The following is a 20,294-nucleotide window of genomic DNA, read 5'->3' on the forward strand; positions in this document are numbered from 1 at the left end:
GTCATTTTGAACATTGACCTAGAAAGGAATAGCACTGAATCTTGGTGAAATGTAGTTGTGGTAAGGTAAGAATTGACCAATATGAATGGAGAAGATGGCTGCATTGCACCCAGAACTTTATAGATTGAGGCATATGAGTGATGAACTGAGGTGGTTCTTAAGAATTATTGGTTTGGAAGGCAATTTGGCATGATGAAAATTAAGCATCTCTGTTTTAGTTGTAATTAATTGGAAGTTTGCTTAACGTGACTTGAAGCAGTAAGAATTCACTTTTTGAGAATAGAGTTTTATTTAGTTTATGTAATAGTTGAGAGTTGAACATAAATGAGTAAGTAATATTAGCCAATTTGGGCAAGGGAGTAGAGATAGCTTGGTTGCAGGGGGTGGGGACACAAATTATAATTTGGGAAGAGTGCTGACAAGAAACCAAAGTGACCAAAGATCAGAGAGGCAAGTAATCTGTCCTGCTTTGTTGTGAGACAATTGCTTGAAGATTAATTTTTTTTTTAAGGTGGTACTTATCTTTTACTTATCTAGGTGGTCAAGTGTTACTTATCTAACCAGTTTGAGGGCTTGTTCTGTTGTTTAGACACTTGATGTTTTACTCCGTCATTGTGGTTAAGTCTTAATTTGTAAGATGTTAACTCCTAAGAATACTTTTTTAGAAAACTGTAATAATGAGTTTTTGTGTGCAACTTGGATCCCAACCTCAAAATACCTTTTTACTTGCTCTGTTTTCATAAACACTCTTCACCATTTGTATGGTATATTTGACTGTGCTTTAATACATTTTCACGTAAACTATTGGACTATTTATAAAACAAGACATAAAAATGTAGCAGAGAAGGCAGGAAATACTTGACGTTTGTATGCCATATCTTGTTGTCTGCTTCCTGTCAGTTAAACCACGATGAGAGGAACAGAGACACAGATGTACAATTGCTGCTTTAATTTCCCATTAGGGAGACCAGTTAAGTATAAGACTTGTTTCATTAAACTTGTGTCACTTGTTAATTCTAGTTATGTTGTAGCCTTGTTTTCTATTATAAGGACTATGGATTACAATTAGATGTTTGATATAGAAAATATAACTTTTACATAATTAAAAATGTGTTTATTTTTGTGGAAAAAATTTTAATTTATTTATTTTGAGAGAGAAAATGTGGTTGGGGAGGGGATGAGAGAGAGGGGGAGAGAGAGAGAATCCCAAGCAGGCTCTGCGTTCCCAGCATGGAACCCAGCAGAGCCGAAATCAAGAATTGGACGCTTAATTGACTAAGCCACCTGGTGCCCCCTTTTGTAAAATTTTTATAGGTCATAAGAGATTGGCTTTCAAATTTGTATATATGATATACATTCAGTATGAAGTGATAAGCTAATATTTTTATCTCAGAATTTTAGTATTAAAGTGTTAATTTACTTTTGTATTTTGGCATATCCAGATTCTTTAAAATATTTAAAGCATTTTATGGTACAACTTTAAAATGACAAAAGGGAGGTCATAGAGCTTGGCTTATTCGAGACAATATAGTAGATGGAAGAACTAGGATTTGAATGTATATCTTCTGATGCTACATCCTATGTCCTTTTAGGAAAAAGTTTGTTTTCATTAAATTGCTATTTAGTTATTATTCCATGATTAAAATATTTGAGTTTACCTTTGCCTGTTCTACCTGGAATGTCCCTTCCCCCCTTACATTATCTCTACTTTGGAAAAAGATCCACTATCCCTAAAGAAATGACCCACATGTCACTTCCTTGTGAAGTTTCTCAAGTTCTCACAGGTATTTATCTCTTTCTCTCTATTCCCTTAACACTTGGTTAACTTATTTATTTACATTGTTTTATAGTTATCTGTTTATATACTTTTTTCTTGCTTTAGGCAGTGAACTAGCTACTTCTTTATTTTTGTATACCCAGTACCTAGCCTATAATAGATTACTTTTTGGAGGAATAAATGCATGCTTGATACTTCTTTTCTTCCATTCTAGAAACAAAAAGCTGATTAAAGAACTACAATGTGACTCTTTTCTACAATATTCCTTTATGGTTTATTTGTAAAAACAATTTCATTATAAGGTTTCTTTCCTACTTTTGCCCTCCACTTGTTTGTTTTTTGCTTTTTGTAGAAATCAAGTATTCTTAATGAAATTGTTAGTGTTTGCAGCATATTAACAGTGGTGATTGTTTTTTGGTTCACTCAGAAATGTAGCTGAGAATACCTTAGTTATCACTGATTGTTGAGCGTCAAAAATCTTTTAACTTTTGGGGTGCCTGGGTGGCCCAGTAGGTTAAGCATCCAACTTTTAGTTTCAGCTCAGCTCATGATCTCACACTTTGTGAGGTCGAGCCCTGCATTGGGCTCTGTACTGACAGCAAGAAGCGTACTTGGAATTCTCTCTCTCCCTCCCTCTCTCTCTCTCAAAATAAATAAACATTTTTAAAAAATCTTTTATTTTTGTCTTTAGATTAATCTGGTGAAAATGTCTAGCTCTTCATTACAATTTTCCTGGTTTCTCCACTGAAAGGAATAATTCCCTTTACTACTACTTCTTTTCCCTATGTTATTTTCTGTTCTTGTCTCAAAGTGTTTTGTACTTCAGTGATTTGGAGCCTCTAAATTAGCCTTATTATCAACAGAGCAAGATTCTTTGCAAGTAGGACTTTAGCTTAGATCTCTCTATTCTAGGAATGTTTTGTTTTTTTTTTTAACTTTTTTTTTTTTTAACTTTTTTTTATTCTTATTTTTGAGACAGAGAGAGATAGAGCATGAACGGGGGAGGGTCAGAGAGAGGGAGACACAGAATCTGAAACAGGCTCCAGGCTCTGAGCTGTCAGCACAGAGCCCGACGCGGGGCTCGAACTCACGGACCGTGAGAACATGACCTGAGCCGAAGTCGGCCGCCTAACCGACTGAGCCACCCAGGCGCCCCTCTAGGAATGTTTTTAAAAAGTTCATGTATTAACAGTTTTTCCAGCTGAAAATTGATACAGGTTCCTATGTTATTTTTTATTTATTTTTGATTATTATTTTTAAAATGTTTATTGTTTTTGAGGGAGCACGTGCAAGCGGGGGGATAGGCAGACAGAGAGGGAGAGAAGATCTGAAACGGGCTCTGTGCTGACAGCAGAGAGTTTGATGAGGGGCTCAAACTCATGAACCGTGAGATTATGACCTGAGCCAAAGTTGGATACTTAACTGACTGAGCCACCCCTCTATCTTATTTTTAAAAATCAAATTTAAATGATCAAGTAAAAAACATTAACTCAAATCTTAGGATTCAGATCTGCTTTTTAAAGATTAAAGGAAAAATTATAAAGTATATGAATTTCATTTTTTAAGGAGTTTCAGAAGAACCAGTGAAGTAGTTCTTAATATTTATTAAAACCTGATTTAAAAAACAAAACAAAAACACCTGACAAAGGCTAGACATGTGGAGAATAGTTCATAGGGTTGTTGAGTAGGGCTTCCCATTATTGCACCATTTGCTGGTGGTATTTCTGTATTTGTGTTTTTCCTTGTTTGAATCAGAAAATACATGTATAGATGTCACTTTGAGCATAGCAAAGTCTAGCATACCACCAGTTGGTTCTGGCAGGTGAGGAAATCATGTAAAATTCTGTGAAATGCTAAAGCAGACAAATGGAAACACTAATCTTTTATCATTTTAATAGAGAATTTCAGTAAGTCTTTTTTATTAACAAAAGGCAATGTCCTTTGATCTTGTGGCCTAATTTTGACTCTCAACACAATGTACTTTTTTCTTTTTTAATGTTTTTTTAAATTGTTTTTATTTATTTTAGAGAGAGAGGGAGCAAGTGGAGGAGGGGCAGAGAGAGAAAAGGAGACAGAGAATCCAAAGCAGGTTCTGTGCTGTCAGTGCAGAGCCCTATGTGGGGCTTTACTCACAAACTGTGAGATCGTGACCTGAGCCAAAGTTGGACGCTTAATCAACTGAGCCACCCAGGTGCTCCAACACCGTATACTTTTAATATGCTTTTAAATTATGTTAATAAGGAACATACAGAAAAAAATTATATAAGTCTTATTCTCAAGTAGCTCATAACCTTAAGAGATGGGACATAGTAAATAATTAGGGGATAGCATGGGAAAATAAAATTTGTGTCGACCCCTGCTATATCATGAGTATTATTGTGATTAGCATTTGTCTTAGCTGGCAGACTGTGATTGCCCATAAGGCAAGACTGGGTCTTAGCCACTGTCTGTTCCCTGTCCTCCCTCACCCACCAGCATCTGGCAGATAGGTCCCTATGAGTGCTTGTTAAATAAATAAAAAATATAGATAGTACTGATACGATTTCTGAAGGCCATCTAGAGTATAAGAAGAGATAATACAGGGAGAATGGTCTCTTCCTTGAAATGTTTATATTTGTAAAGAGAATGCTTTTTAAAATCCTAATAAACTTTATTGTGGTTAAATTTCAGTTCACTTAAAGTCAAAATAAAAATTAAAGTGAAATAGAGGCCTTTAGGAATCTACATCTAGGTTATTAATCAGCTTTGCCTGAAAGAAACCTGCCTTTGGATTTAGCTGTATCTCTCCCCTGTCTACATTCCCATCTCCTGTTTTTCCCTTTCCCTCTTCATAGGTACTTCCAAATTGTCTTAAAGATGCAGCACCTCTCCCACAACTCTTACTCTCCTCTTGGAGTAGGAGAGGTCACATTTTCTGTGCCCAATTGTTGGGGGGTCAGAGATAGTGGGAGATAGACATGGAAGGAGAGCGGCAGAAGTTTCTACTCATGGTGTAAAATAGCAACTTGTATTGCCTGACATTTTTAATGTCCCACATTTTTAACTCAGAATATTTTGAGGGGAAACATAATTGTCCTCATTAAAATCACGAATTAGATCAAGAAACAACAAGTGTTGGTGAGGCTGTGGAGAAAAAGGAACTCTTGTTCACTGTTGGTGGGAATACAGATATACTGGTTCAGCCACTTGGAAAACAGAGATTCCTCAAAAAGTTAAAAACAGAACTGCCTTCCTATCCAGTAGTCACACTACTGGGTATTTACCCCCCAAATACAGAAACACTAATTCAGAGGGATACGTGTACCCCTATGTTTATTGCAGCATTATTTACAATAGTCATATTATGGAAGCAGCCAAAGTGTTCATTAATAAACAAATGGATAAAGTAGATGTGGTGTGTACATAGAAAATAGATACAATGGAATATTATTCAGCTATAAAAATGAATGAAATCTTGCCATTTGCAACAACATGGAGCTAGAGAGTATAAATGCTAAGTGAAATAAGTGAGTCAGAGAATGACAAATACTATATGATTTCACTCATATGTAGAATTTAAGAAACAAAACCGCAAACAAGGGGAAAAAAAAGGAAACAAACCAAAACAGACTCCGTAAAGTAAAACTGATGGTTACCAAAGGGGAGGTGGGTGGGCTGATGGATGAAATAGAAAGGGAAAAAAAAAAGGTAACTAGATTAGAATCCCCATGAAAGTAGAAGTTTTGGTCTGTTTTGTTCACTGCTGTTACTTGTTTAACACAGAACAGAGCCTTGAGATATTGTAGGTGCTAAGTGGATATTTGTTGAATGCATAAATAGGTAGATGAGTGTGAGCTGAATTGAGACATGTGCTCAAACTCTCCAAACAGCTTGAGCGTTCATTTGGCAGATATTTATCATTGAAGCATCTGTGTTAGATGGGGGAGTGTGGTGGTGACCCTGACCATGTCCCTGCCCTTATTTGGTTGGCTCTCTCAATCCTTGTATCTTTATGTAAATAAAGTGAGGTGGATATTACTGATATGAAGATTAAATGACAGATACAGTAAAGTATTTAGCATAGGGCCTGGCACACATAAATGGATTATCTATTACTTTCTTCCACATACTTACTTTCCAAGTTGTTACCATTTCTTTCTCAAGCTCCTTGAGGATAAGTGTCATGGTTCTTTGTGTCTTTTTTAAAAATCCAGTGCTTGTTATCAGTGTTTAAGACTTAAGTAAAGGTAGTATATATGTTTTGCCTTGAAAATTATAAAGCACTTTTTAGACATTAGGTATTACTAAAAATTATCAATAAACCTTACTGTGCTCTTGTACAATTTCTGGATGTGTCTTTATGCAAAGGTATATTTTAAAAATTTAATAAGTGCCTATTACATCTACTAAGGTGACTTGGAATTCTTGAACTTTGCAAGAGTAAGGCAAAACCATAAAGCAGAACATACCTCTGCTAAAGAGCAGGTTTAATGTACCCTTACTTGGTCAACTACATGTGTTCACAGGACCACCTGTCTTCTGGACATCTATCTGGAAGAAAGTAGAGACTCCTTGAATGTTGGTGATAGCAGTCTCTGTTAAGTGACTAAGAAATTTGCATCTGTCATGAATATGACATCTTTCTTCATTGAGTAACTAAATCAGCATCATCTATTCAAAATACTTAATACTAAATGACAGGATACAACCTCTCTAGATTCAACTAGTTCACATATTTCAAAGTTCCATTCTTATTTGAATGGACGTAAGGCAGTTTTGATGTTCAAATGAGTAACTTACAAGAAAGTTTATGTGGTCATGTTAATATCTTTTGAAAATTTTATTTTCTTGTTTCCCCTCTCTTCCAGTTCTTAGGCAGAGAACAAAAACTTAAGTAAATTAGTTAAGTGAATTTTTTTTTTAAACAATTTTCCAACACTCTAGGCAGTTTAAAAACCATTGTTGAGGGGCGCCTGGGTGGCTCAGTTGGTTAAGCGTCAGACTTAGGTTCAGGTCATGATCTCAACGGTTCATGGGTTTGAGCCCGGCATCCGGCTCTGTGCTGACAGCTCAGAGCCTGGAGCCTGCTTGGATTCTGTACCTCCCTCTCTCTCTGCCCCTCCCTTGCTCATGCTCTCTCCTTGTCTCTCAAAAATAAATAAACTTAAGAAAAAAAAAAAAAAAAAACCATTGTTGAGAATCTCGATAAGTAATTAATGAAGAATTTAAGGAGGGCAGTGTCCACATTGGTGCCTGGAAGCTATTGGTGTAGCAGTCAAGTTGTGGAATGTTTGTTTAAGCTGTTCCCATCATTTTTGGATAGTAGTTACCAGATCCCACGCATGTGACTTGCATTGGGCTTTGTGTTCATAGGGACTACACTCTGTTGTTGCCATTTGATTTGAAAATCTCCAGGGACTTTATGCCTCTTCCCAAATCAAGCCTAAATACTACTGCCTGATTTTCAAGACTCCATAATTTGGTTTTACTTTGCTTATTTAACCACGTGTTATACCATTTCCTGTTGACGCCTCCTTAGCTGTTGTCAAGCTGCTAAGTGTCTTCAGGTTTACTTTGGTCAGTTTTGATTCTCTGCATTCTTCTGTGTTTCAGCATACATGCAAATGCACACACATGCTATACTTTATCTTATCCTTTCCCTTAGTGTCTCCACATCCTATTACCTTCCTTTAAAAGATTGATTTTAAGTCCTTTGTTGTCTGTGAGTGCTCCTTGACCTGTTTGACCATCCCTTCTTCTGAAATGCTGTAGTACTGACCAGCTTTATGAGCATTTAATTTTATACTACCTTTTGGTGTTCAGTTATTGTCTCTTGTTTCCTGAACTAAATTGTGCATGTCATGGGAACAAGGCCATGCATTATCTTTTTGTATTTACTGTGGTACTGAGTTTAGGGGAAGATCAGTAAATATTCATCAGCTTTTTACCACTAAGTCAATCAGTAGAAGCATTCTTTCTTTTAAAAATGAATGCTATGGGATCTTCTGATTAGTTCTGGATATAAGATAAGTGTAACAAAACTGTTTCCTCTCAGAGAAGACCTAATGCAAGATGTTGATGCACTTCAATTAACAGTAACCAAAATGGATTCATATGATTGAAAATTTGAGTGAGCAATTATATTATGAAAGGTGGAAGGCCTAATATTTTAATTATTCTGTATTATAAATTTGCATATTTCTTATGAGTAGTAATAGAAGTTTGCTTCTATCTAAAATTTGTACAATAGGAAGATAAAAAGCTACATGTATAATTTATAAATGTTGCATGTGTATATTTTAAGTATGTGTGTTACAGTATTAAGCCCTTGCCCTTCTACCTTCTTACCTCTCGTCTTGCGGTTTTATTTGGGTCTAGTGTTTTGGTGCCACTGAATTTAGAATCTTAGCTGATTGCCAGACAGTTGTGAGAACAATTATAGGAAGAATTCCATTTTAAGGATCTTGACATGGGACACCAGAATTGTTTGATTAAATCCAGACTTATTTAAGATAGATTTCTATTATTTAAAGAAGAAAGGGGGTAATATTATGAAAACACCAGGTCATTAGGGGTCTTCTCATATGTGTGAGGGGGAAATTTTGTGCCCAAGGAATCTTAAAATCCATCAACCTTGGTAACTTGGAAGAAGGTGAAAACAGTTTTGCTTCTCTGGAGTTGATATTATTTTTCTTTACTTTTTTTTTTTTTTTTTAATGTTTATTTATTTTGAGAAGGAACATGAGCCAGAGCAGGGGAGGGGCAGAGAGAGAGAAAGAGAGACAATATCCCAAACGGGCTCTGTGCTGTCAGCTGTCAGCACAGAACCCAACGTGAGGCTCAGTCCCACAAACTGAGATCATGACCTGAGCAGAAATCAAGAGTTGGTTGCTTAACCAACTGAGCCACCAGACACCCCTGGAGTTAATGTTAAGTCTGGTCCCACTATGATTTTGAAGAGGACCCTAAAATGCCACAGGTATAAAAGATTGTGACCAGCTAAGAATGCATGGAGAGATCTGGATTGAGTATGACAGTGAGCACAGACAGAAGCCTGGAAAAGAGTGGTGCCTACTGTGTTGGGGTGGGGGGATGGGGCAGCACTGACTTGGCTTCTTTATTTTTTATTTCTTTTTAATTTTTTTTAATGTTTATTTTTGAGAGAGAGACAGAGTACAAGCAGGGGAAGGCAGAGAGAGAGAGAGAGAGAGAGACATAGAATCCGAAGCAGGCTTCAGACTCTGAGCTGTCTGCAGAGCCCTACCCTGGGCTCTCACTCACAAACCATGTGATCATGACCTGAGCCAAAGAGTCTGACGGTGATTTGACTGAGCCACTCAGGCACCCCTGACTTTGGCTTCTTTAATACTAGTGTGGGGTTGGGGGACTGTGAGGACAATAAAATGCAGAAATGGTGGAATACCTTTTCTGAGATGAGAGTAAAGAGTAGTAAAATTGTGACAGAGGTATAGTTTTAAACTTGCTCCATGGAATATTCCTGTTCACTCTTTTCAGTCCTTATCCTGTTGAGACTATTCTGTTTTACAAATCTGACCACGTTTTCTCATGCCTTTTGCTTAATCCCTGTTAATGGATCTGAAGTTTTTCCTATAGGCAGTGGAGGCAGTAGAGAAGTAAGTTGCTGATATTTTTATCTTTGCTAAGTTGCTTCTGTTGCTGAAGAACAGCCCCAGGGGAGCTAAAGTAAGAGTGGTACACTGGAGGGACAGTGTGTCTGTCCATAAGAGTAAAACTTCATATGACAAATACAGCTTATTCTAGAAGAGTGTTGTGTCGTGTAGAAGTTGGAGGTGTGGGGAGGTGTGGCATGCTGCAAAATCTCCTGGGGGACCTTTAAACAACCTACCCCTGGCTTTTCCCCTGCAGTCTGGGCCAGAGTGAAACGCTTCCCGATGAGAACCCATCGTGTGCACAGATAGGGGAACGATTGCACCAGTGAGCATTTTCTAAGAGGATGAATCTATTAACCAGGGGAATGAACCAACACAGAAATGAAATAGAATCTCCTTGCAAGTTGATTCTTGTTTGTTACAGAGAGAAGAATTTTAAACTGCTGAACTGGTTTTTCTGATAAGCACATTTTAGCATCTTTGTGTTCACTGGATAAGTGTGTTTCTGTGAGATTTCAGGTTTGGGGTGCCGAAGGGAAGAAAGTTCCTTTAGTTAATTTGCATAATAAAAATCATCAATTAATGGCATTTTGGTTGATAATTATCACTTTCAACCATTTTGAGATGGGAAAGCAGTTAAATTCTTTTTTGTGTGACCAAAGTTAAAACAATATCAGGTTACTGTTGGATATTTCTCCTTGGTTTTAAATTCTCTTTTCAGAAAATGCTCAGAAAAAGGGTTAATCTTGAGATCGCAGGTATTGACAGGTCTAGGTATGTGATCTGTTTGGCTGTTTTGCAAGGTGCTATAAATGCTGCCTGAGTGTAACCTGACACCAGGTAGGCCCAAGTGGCCAAGGATGGAAAGTGGAGAACAATGTGAAAGAACCGGAATTTCAGGTCTAGGCAGTGAGTAATTGCAGCCTGCCCTCAGAGTCCTGGAACTGTCCATCCCAGTGTCAGCAAAAAAGGCGAAAACATAGAGAAGTCATCCTGCTTGACTTGATCATATTGAGTGAGTGAGTGAGTGTGAGAGTGTGTGTGTGTGTGTGTGTGTGTGTGTGTGTGTGTGTGTGAGAGAGGGAGAGAGGGAGAGAGAGAGGGAGAGAGGGAGAGAGAGAGAGAGAGATTGATTACCTTAACATGGCTTGGGGTGAGGTGAACATATTCATGTTTCCATGCCCTGCTTTAGCTTTGCATATGTCGCTGGAAGCCTGACCGAGGCTTTCTATACAAAAAAACACCAATTTGTGCTTCATTTACATGAAAATAAAATTATACTTTAGAAAAAGTTTTAGGTACTTCCATTCCCCTTGCCTTCTCCCCAAGTTGGAATGAAAGATGCTTAAGGCAGGATAGCTATTTAGAAGATATTGGTGGTAATATATGTATATGGCACTTATATAGATTTCAAGGACATATTTTTAAACTTTTTCTAAATTTTCTTAAATTCTGTGAATGTTTGAAATAATATGAGAACCCTGAACGCAGTGGGGAATGATTTATTCCTCTTGTGACATTAAATTTGTATTTTTGTTTTAACTTTTGTGTTGTGTGTACAGCACATGATTTAGACAGGGCTATAGAGTGAGATTTCTTTTACAATTGGTGCCCCCCTCTTTCTTTCTTTCTTTCTTTCTTTCTTTCTTTCTTTCTTTCTTTCTCACTCAGTAGGAACTGAGAGACCAACCACCCTTGTTTGAGGAAGTTCAAATCTGGGTCCTTAACTGTAACTACATTTTGGTATATTTTTTAAATCACTTTTTCCAGATTCACATTTTTAAAAATGTAAAGCTGTAGAAATACTGTATTCAAAGAACTAGCAAGCATAATGTCAGTTATTAACTCATAAAAATATTTTAGAATAAATTTTAAGTGTGGTAGCTTTATAAAAATGTTCTCACTTTTTAGGGTGAGTGAAGATAAAACTAATATGATGGGAGGGAGCAATAAGAGTAAAACTTGAAGATTTAAAACAATGATAGAAAAATCCACAAACTCCTCTACTTAAAGTTGTTCCGGTTAAAAATATGAACAAAAATGACTTACCATATATCAAGAAGTTGTATGGAATAGTGTAGAGACCTTTGCTATAAATATTTGTGGCAGAGATTTCTTATTTTCCAGTCTTTCTGCCAAAGAACAATACTGATGAAGTTCTATTAATGCAGATTTAGGGACATGAGTAGAGAATTGGGCTGGGAATTTGGGCCTCTTTTGCTTTCTTTTCCACTGTCTTTGTGACCTTGGACAAGTCAGATTTTGCTAGGCTCAAATTCTTTAGCTGGTCAATGAATGCATTGTTTTAGGTAATCCTTAGGTATTTTTCAGCTTTAAAATTGTGGGATTCCACTCTTTTTAGATTGAGAATGGGCAGGCCCTGGGACAATTGTACAGAATTTATCTTGGTACTGCTGATTTATTATTTTCATGTCTTCTGGAAGCTAATGTAAAACATTCTGCGTGTTAGAAAACACATGAAAAACCCTGTGTTATATTACTCAAAAATTCCAGCCATTACAGTATATGGGTTTATTGCTTGCTTCTCATTTTAATTTGCATAGCTTTTCTTCTTTTCTCTTTTCTTATTCTATTTCATTTTTATTGTATTTCTTCTAAGCTAATAGTTTTTCCAAATATACTCACTTTTCTTATGATGGGTATGTCTGTTTCTTGAAAAGGGCCTTGTATTAGTTTACTACTCCATAAAAAATTCTTTCTTTTCAGATACTTGGCATCTGGCGTTACTACAGAATTCCAATTCTTTAGATACTCATACATACATAAACATACAAGCACTGTCTGAATGTTTTATTAAAGGTAGTCATTCATGCACCCCATTGCTCTAAGCTAGTGAATTTTACCTCCTTGGGGCTAGAATGATTTAATCTGAAATGTTTTTGTCATTACTTTTATTTATTAATTTTCATTTTGAGTATATGAGTTGGTGACCTGGCACCTTCCAAAGGGTAGCAATGATGTGTTTTTAAATGCCACTATGAATTAATAGGTTTGTAGACTCTTGTGTTTAAAGCCCTTTTGAAGGAAACTTAAATTTGCATTCAATCAGGGATGAAGAAAGCAGGTGTGAGAAGTATTAAAAACTGATTTTGACTGTCATGTTTTTAGAATACCTGAAATATTTTATAATAAATGAGACAGAAACTGAGTTGGTTGTTGTAGCCATCTATGTGGCTGAGGGTTTTGTGTTTACAATCAGTAAATTCATGTTGTTTGGAACAGGGGCATAATGGAACTCTGTGTTAAGGGAAGCTTGCCAGACAGGGTGAGGTCTTAGCCTAGAAGCAGCTGGATTTATCAGATAGGTGCCAAATTTTCAGGCACTGGAATAGAATTATACTTTTGTTGATAATGGGCTATAGTATTCTTTGTTGGAGTCTAGCAAATCACTGTGGTCAAGGAGACTCCCAGGGAGTATGGAAATGAGACTTAAGGAGTAATCAGTTAAGTGGCATTCACCTGTTACATGTCCCTTGCATTGTACTGAGACAATAATGAAGCTGTTGTGTATGGAGCAAAACTCATGTGGCCAGCATTCTGTATATGGATTTTGCATAGCATGTTTACAGCAACTCTAGATTTTGGTGTTACATTTTGTACCTGTTTCACAGAAAAGGGAGACTGACAGTAAGTAACTTGTCCAAGGTCACAGTACAGAAGATTCAAACTCAGGTGGTCCAACTCCAGAGCTTTTAACTGCTCTTTTAACTGTTTTTGCTTGCTTTATTATTTGACTTTAAATCTGCAGCTTATTTTGGCGATAAGATACTAGGACTACCTTATTGTTGAGACCCTTCTGTGGTGTGTGTCTCCTTGGAGAATAAGAATATGATCCTGACCCAGTTGAAAGACATGAGAACCAACTTGGGGAGTTTTTACTGTCTGGTGGATGTTCAACTAGATGACCTCTCAAAGTTGTGCAAATAAGTTAACTGTTTATGTCTATGTTAGATAAACAGTTTTCACATATATTTTCTCTTGGTATTTTATAAAGACTAAGTGACACTTTGAAAATGAAATAGGTTTGAGAATTACTTATGCAGTAGAATGTTCCTGAATATAATACATATAGTTAACCAAAGACCTTATAATTTGTTAGGAGAGGGCAAAAAATCCTTTTTCTCCTCAGTCTGAGTACCCATGTCTTTTTCATACTAGTGCAACTTTGAGGAATAAAATGATAAGTTCAGTTTGGGACATGTTTTAGACACATTGACTTTGAGGGGGCACTGATGTGGACTTAAAAGTTGAGTGCGTGGATTTGGAGATGAGCTGAACTCAAGATGGAGACTTTTTTTTTTTTTTTTCCAATTTGGTGTGTGTGTGTGTGTGTGTGTGTACACACAATTTGTGTCAGGTAGATTTAGAGGGTAGATTTAGAGGGAAGGCTCTGTACTGTTGCCCTGGACAGAGTCCTGAATTAAGAGGTAAGGAATCTCATTGTACTTATGTGACACTTTCAGATTGTGAGACCTTGGGCACAGGGACTCAATGTACTCATGAGAAACTGAATCATTGATCTAGATGTTCAGTCTCATCTGTTAACTGAAGAGATTTTGATGCAATGGGGTTTTGTTATTTAAGTATCACTAACATGTACAGGTGATAACCTCTGTATCCAGAATCAGAAAATTTCTTCCCAAGACCTATCTTGGTGCCATAGGCTATGCAACTACTGAGCAGAAGGAGTGGGAAAGAGAGAGGACAGAGGATCAGAGGCCTTATTAGGCCAATAAAATTATTCAAGAGCTTTTCTTACACATTTTTAGTTGATGAGCTTCTATATAGAAATGTACCAAAGCTACCTCACCAGAGTGAAGGTGTCTCCATCCCAACAAGTGGCCTAGTGATCATGGGCAGTCATTTCAGTTTTGGTTTATTATTCTTGGTTGTCAGTGTGTACCTGAAGGTGTGGATATGTTGATTGCTTATACTTTTGAAAAACATTTATTAAAGCATAACAGTGTGGAAATGTTAGTAAGAAAAGGTACCTCATTGCAATGGAAAAGAAAGGAAACTTAAACTTTACACAGATGTGTTCACATTGGTCACTGGTAGAGTGTCACTTTGTATTTACAAATAAATGGATTTGGCGGGTTCCTGGGTGGCTCAGTCAGTTAAGCATCTGACTTCAGCTCAGGTCATGATCTCCCAGTTCGAGCTCCGCATTGGGCTCTGTGCAGACAGCTCAGAGCCTGGAGCCTGCTTCAGATTCTGTGCCTTCCTCTGTCTCTACCCCTCCCCTGCTTGCACTCTGTCTCTCTCTCTCAAAACTAAAAATAATAAACATAAAAAAAACCCCAAATAAATGGATTTGTAATAGGCCTTTTGGAATCTAACCTTTTACAGAGAAACTTTTGTTATCAGGAAACATCCCTTGATTCTGGTTACTTGACTTCTTACTGTGGTTTTTCAAGTTTGGGATAATGGTTTCCTCTTTATCAAAAGTACTACAATCATTCTTTATAAATAATATATGTAGACATAGCTTAAATATCTAATGATAGATTTTTAAGCAGTATCTGTCTTTAATATAATCCTTTTTACTATTACTATGGGCACCCAGGTATGGTAGGTACAGAAGGAATTTTAGACAATGGTTATTCACCTAGAGAAGTTTTGCTCTATCTTGCTTCCTGACATACTGCTTTAGATATCATAGACACTCAAAGATTTATTGAATTGAATTAGGGGGACATGATTTTCCCATGTGAGACAGTGTATAGTTAGTGCTAACATGGCGGGCAATAAGTGTCATATTTCTGAAGGGAGCGATCCAGATAGGTGGAGGCCGAGAGGTTTGGGGGGTTTGTGAAAGAAATGGAACTTGAGTATTGAAGACTGGGAGAGATGTGAATGGGTGCTGAGGTGAGAGCAGTATTCTGGAAATGGCGAATAAGTAGATTTTGAGCAGGGAGGCAGGAAGGAATGTAGTTTGTGTGGCGGACCATAAGAAGGCAAGCCCAGTGCAGAAGAATTAGGTTGGGTAGTAATTTAAGGGACAAGATTATAAGTAACATTTGACCAAAGCCAAATGTGTGTCTTATGTTTATATGTCTGTCTGTGATCAATTTAGGTGAAAGCATTTTTTTCCCCTCCAGGTATGGTGAATTGCTCAAAAACCACCTGAATGTGCTAAAAATAAAAATGCTTTCCCAGTGTTGGGGTTGAACTCATTATTGAAAGAGGTGGGGTATAGAGTGGGTGTGGGGCACTGCTGGGTTAGAATTCAGTTTAGTGAGTAGAAGTATTACCTGAATTAAATTCTTAACCCTTACTTTATTTTGATTCCCAGTTAGGAAAATTACAGTTAGCCATGATGACCCCCAGAGTCCAGGGTATATATTGACTTTACTGAAATTAGGAAATTGAGTATCTGATTCAGCTGGCACATGCTGTTTTCAGGGAAACTGATTCACCAGCTCAGCTTCATTCTCTAACTTGTCTCTTTAAAATTAAAATTGTAAGCACTATTTCAAATGTTATTTAATGTGATTATTTTTATAATCTTTGTCTTTTCATATCACATTTACAGTCATAATCCTATGATGCAGTATTTCATAAAATTGTGATAAACTTAAAATTTTTTCCTTTTGTTAATAGTGGTAGCTTTTTTTTAAGTAGGCAAACCTCATTGGCAGGCACTTTTTAAGCATTTCTCCCTCCACTGAAATTGTTTTCACTCTTAAGTTGCGTTTCTGTTTTTCTACTATTGTAAAGTGCAGTTCTTTGCATGTTCTAATTTGCCATGACGTGGTCAAGTGCCGTTTCCTTCCTGTTGCTTGCAAGCCTGTGCTAGAGATAAGGATACATTTCAGTGCATTAAAAAAGAAGCCACTGAAGACAGGCTTTTAAGCATGGTAAAACATTCTACTTAACAGAAACCTTTTAAAAGAACAGAAAGAGTGGACTTTAATTTCTGCTTATTTTTAAAGGCTTTTAAAATAGTGCTTACTGAATTTTAAATGTATGAGACAGACTTTAAATTCTTATATATATTAGGCATAACAGGGACACTGTATGAATGTTTCTCCTAGGGCAAAAATATACAGATGAAATTACTCATGGAGGAACAATTCCTGTGTGGTTTGCTGGGTTACTGGCAAGAAGGAAATTGTTTATATGTCCTTTATTGCAGTTACAAACCTAGTTATTGCTGTGTGGACTTTTTTTTTTTTTTTTTTTTTTTTTTTTTTTTTTTTTTTTTTTTTTTTAAGTATTCGGCACTTTAACTGTAGTTTAACTGGGGGGAAGGGAGAATGGCTTCACTTTCAGAAATGAGAGGTGATTTTATCTTAGCAAGAATGAAATCTTCAAAGAAAATATATATCTAACTTAGGAAAAAAAAAAAGCCTGTATCCATCAGTCATGTTGATTTTGTTTAAAAACATTAACAAAAAATACTTTGGAGACACTGCCCTTGGTATTAATTGTTATATTCTGAATGGGCACGATTACTTTTTCATAACTAACTTAAGCTTTTGTTTTTCAGGCCAAGAAGTTCTAAAGAAGAAAAATTTCAGAAAAATTGCCTCTGTTTGAGTGGAATATCAGTGAACCAAGGAAACCTGTAGTGCCGTCCTGAAAGAAAACCTGGTCTACAGTAACTTAACAGACTTAGCTGAGGGTTTTTTACCCAAATTGGTCACTGGATTCTGCTGCCTCATACTTGAACCTGCTTGGAATTTTTCTCATGTGGATCTAAGGGGAATGTTTTATTATGGCTGCTGTTGTCCAACAGAACGACCTAGTGTTTGAATTTGCTAGTAACGTCATGGAGGATGAACAACAGGTATGAGACCCAGAGACCCAGAGGAAATTGGATTTTAATAAATTTATTGTCACGATTCTTCCATTTGCGACAGAAAATTTACTTTAAAAGACCATAGGAGAAACCTTATTAATGTAAAAATGTAGATGTTAAAATTTTGGAGGCAATTGTGATCTTATGTTTTAAGTACTAGTTAATTTGTTGAGAAATAATTTAATCCTTAGTTCTGGTGTGGAACATGGAAGTAGTAATTTTGGGTTTTTTTTTTTTTTTAATGAGACTTTAAATAAAATACCTTAAGTAATTATTTCAAAGTAGTTTGAAAAGTTCTAGAGGACATAACAACAAGACATGTACTTTTTTTTTTTTTTTTATTGTAATATAGGACTGGTGGTTGTAATAGTTGCTTAATTAGTATTTGTAATCCAGGGCTGTTTTCTAAGTGGATGGAAAGATGTTAGTAGTCCCATAATCATACATCACTTCAGTGCAAAGCACGTGATTCTGAGGAAGTCCCTTCACTTCTCTAGATCTAGATTGCATCATCTGTTGAATGAAGGGATTAAACTGAATAATTTCAAACTGGCTTTCACTTAGTTTATGTTCAGTGATGTTCAAATTACTGTTTCTAGAATGTGAAGAAGATCCAAGAGGCATTGAGAAAAGGATCTAAGTTAATTCTAGTCTCCCTGCCCTGCCTCCCCTCCCACTGCAGGGTGGGGGAGATGCTAGGGGTTCTTGGGACTTTATAATTTACTTCGTTTTAAACAGGTTATGTAGGAATTTAATTAAGACATGATGTGAGAGAGATGCTGTGTTAGACTCACTATACTGGCAAAAATATTTTGAGGACCTGCAGGTTTAAAATATGCCCAGTAAGTTGATTTAGATACTGAAAAAAGCCTAATCCCAAATATTTCACATTAATTGGCCAATTATAATGTATCATACTTTTAATCTAGAAACATAGTTACTACAGGTAATAAAATTGATTCTTACTTTTGACAGGGAATTATAATTTTTTTGCTGTTTGTATTGTCTATTGAGGTGACAGATCTAAAAATTTATAAATAACCTATAAAAGAGAATTTGGATTGAGGTGCCTTAAAATCCAGATGAGCTTTGGTTAGGAAGGGAAAAAGTTTGAGGGAGAGGATTGCTTGGTCCCAATTAAAAATGTATTAATAGTTACATGGAAAATTACTCATGAGAAACTGAATCATTGATCTAGATGGTCAGTCTCCTCTTTTACCTACCAAAAAAATTTTGATGCAGTGGGGCTTTCTTATTTATTTCCAATATGTATGGGTGATACCTCTGGATCTGGAACTGGAAAATTTCTTCCCAAGACCATCTTGGTGCCATAGGCTATGCAACTACTGAGAAGAAGGAGTAGAAAAGAGAGAAGACGGAGCATCAGAGGCCTAATTAGGCCAATAAAATCATTCAAGAGCTTTCTTACACATTTTTAGCTTATGAGTTTCTAAATAGAAATGAACAAAAACTACCTCACCCCCAAATTATGAAATACTCTGTTTATATTTTCTTCTGTTTTATGTGTTTAACTCCCCAGTACATATGGAATATATTTTTTTAATAGAATGTGAGGTATAGGGATCTGACAACTATTTCCTCCCACGAGTGAGGATGTTGACCCTTCAGATTTATTGAATATTTTATGATTTCCACACTAAGAGTGCCACCTCTCTTATATACTAAATTACCACATAATACTTTAGTTTTGAACTTTCTGGTGTATTTTATTATTTTATTCCATTTAACTGTTCTGTATTATGCCAATACCACATTACTTTCATTAGTATCATTTTATAGATTTGACATCTGATAAGATATTCCCCCTCCCCTGCCTAAAAATATTGGTACAGAGTTTTGAATGAATTTTAGAATTAACTCCTTAAGTTACATAAAACTTTGTTGGGATTGTAACTTTTCAAAGTTATACAATATTTGTATCTTTTATTTTTCAAAAAAAAATTTTTTTGTAATGTTTATTCTTGAGAGAGAGACAGACAAAGACAAAGTGTGAGTGGGGGAGTGTCAAAGAGAGAGGGAGACACAGAATCTGAAGCAGGCTCCAGGCTCTGAGCTGTCAGCATAGAGCCTGACGCGGTGCTCAAAGTCACAAACTGTGAGATCATGACCTGAGCTGGTCAGACGCTTAACCGACTGAGCCACCCAGGTGCCCCAAATATTTGTATCTTTTAAAACAATTGTTTTATGATCCTATATTGGTTTGGTTGATTCTTTATAAAATCACTGTTTGAAGGCATCAGATTAGAAGACATTTCCTGTTTTGAGTTATGGTCTGTGGTTCTAAATGTCATCTAAAGCAACTGACACCGTTAATGTCTGGTTGCCACCACCTTGATCATTTTCCCTTGTATCATACTCTTTTCACAATTGCTTGGGGGGCTGGTAATGTTGGAAAGGAAACACCAACATTATTGGTTCTGACAAGCCACTTTTAAAAGTCTTTTCTTGCTATCTGTTCCAAACCGTGAATATTTGTATTAGAGAATGAAGCACTTCTGTGGGAGAGCAACACCATCAGTGCTGAATTGCAGTATGTACTTTTATTTGGAGGTGCCTTGATTTGACCTTATTAAACAGGTGTGTTTGCCTGGGGAATTTATGAGAATAAGAAGAAATCTGAAGGTTGTGGATACAAGTTTCTAAAGAGAAAAACTTGACTTATAGGCTCAAATAATCCAGAAGTTAATTTAATGAAAAACAGCTGGTAGTTTAATGCATTTTATAATTTTGACATGTCATTACATTTTATACTTTTTCAGTTGTTGGTTCTAAAAGTAGAACCTAGTAAATCATAGTTATTTATACTTAACAGACTTAGCTCACTAGGGAGAAGCTTGGTGACATGCATGGGAAAGTGAAACAAATATTTTTTGTAGAATCCTATCACAATATAAGAAGGTGGTCTTACAACATTCCTTCTTTGGGTATAAATTGGTTTGCTCTGAATATTGATTCCTTGACGCTAAATGATAAAAAGTGCCTTGCTGCCTTTTTAACAAGATACCCAGTAATTCTCCATGCAGTGTTTGAGAAACACAGCATTGCAACTTTGGGAAACCTT

At 36.4% G+C, this 20,294-nt stretch overlaps 1 protein-coding gene across 4 annotated transcripts in view; it reads left to right on the forward strand.

Moving 5' to 3' along the window:
* ELF1 (E74 like ETS transcription factor 1) overlaps nucleotides 1-20,294 on the forward strand; it is a 108,522-nt gene that overhangs the window by 39,887 nt on the left and 48,341 nt on the right. For 3 of the 4 annotated variants that reach the window (XM_042927314.1, XM_042927318.1, XM_042927312.1), the window contains exon 2: nucleotides 16,901-17,200. In XM_042927314.1, coding sequence (XP_042783248.1) covers nucleotides 17,129-17,200 — 72 coding nt within the window. In that variant the 5' untranslated portion in view covers nucleotides 16,901-17,128. Of the gene's footprint in view, nucleotides 1-16,028; nucleotides 16,269-16,900; nucleotides 17,201-20,294 lie in introns of those variants that run through there. The other variant, XM_042927316.1, reaches the window with a different exon arrangement.

This window comes from Panthera leo, chromosome A1 (genome assembly GCF_018350215.1).
Source record: "Panthera leo isolate Ple1 chromosome A1, P.leo_Ple1_pat1.1, whole genome shotgun sequence".
In the NCBI taxonomy this organism is placed as follows: domain Eukaryota; kingdom Metazoa; phylum Chordata; class Mammalia; order Carnivora; family Felidae; genus Panthera; species Panthera leo.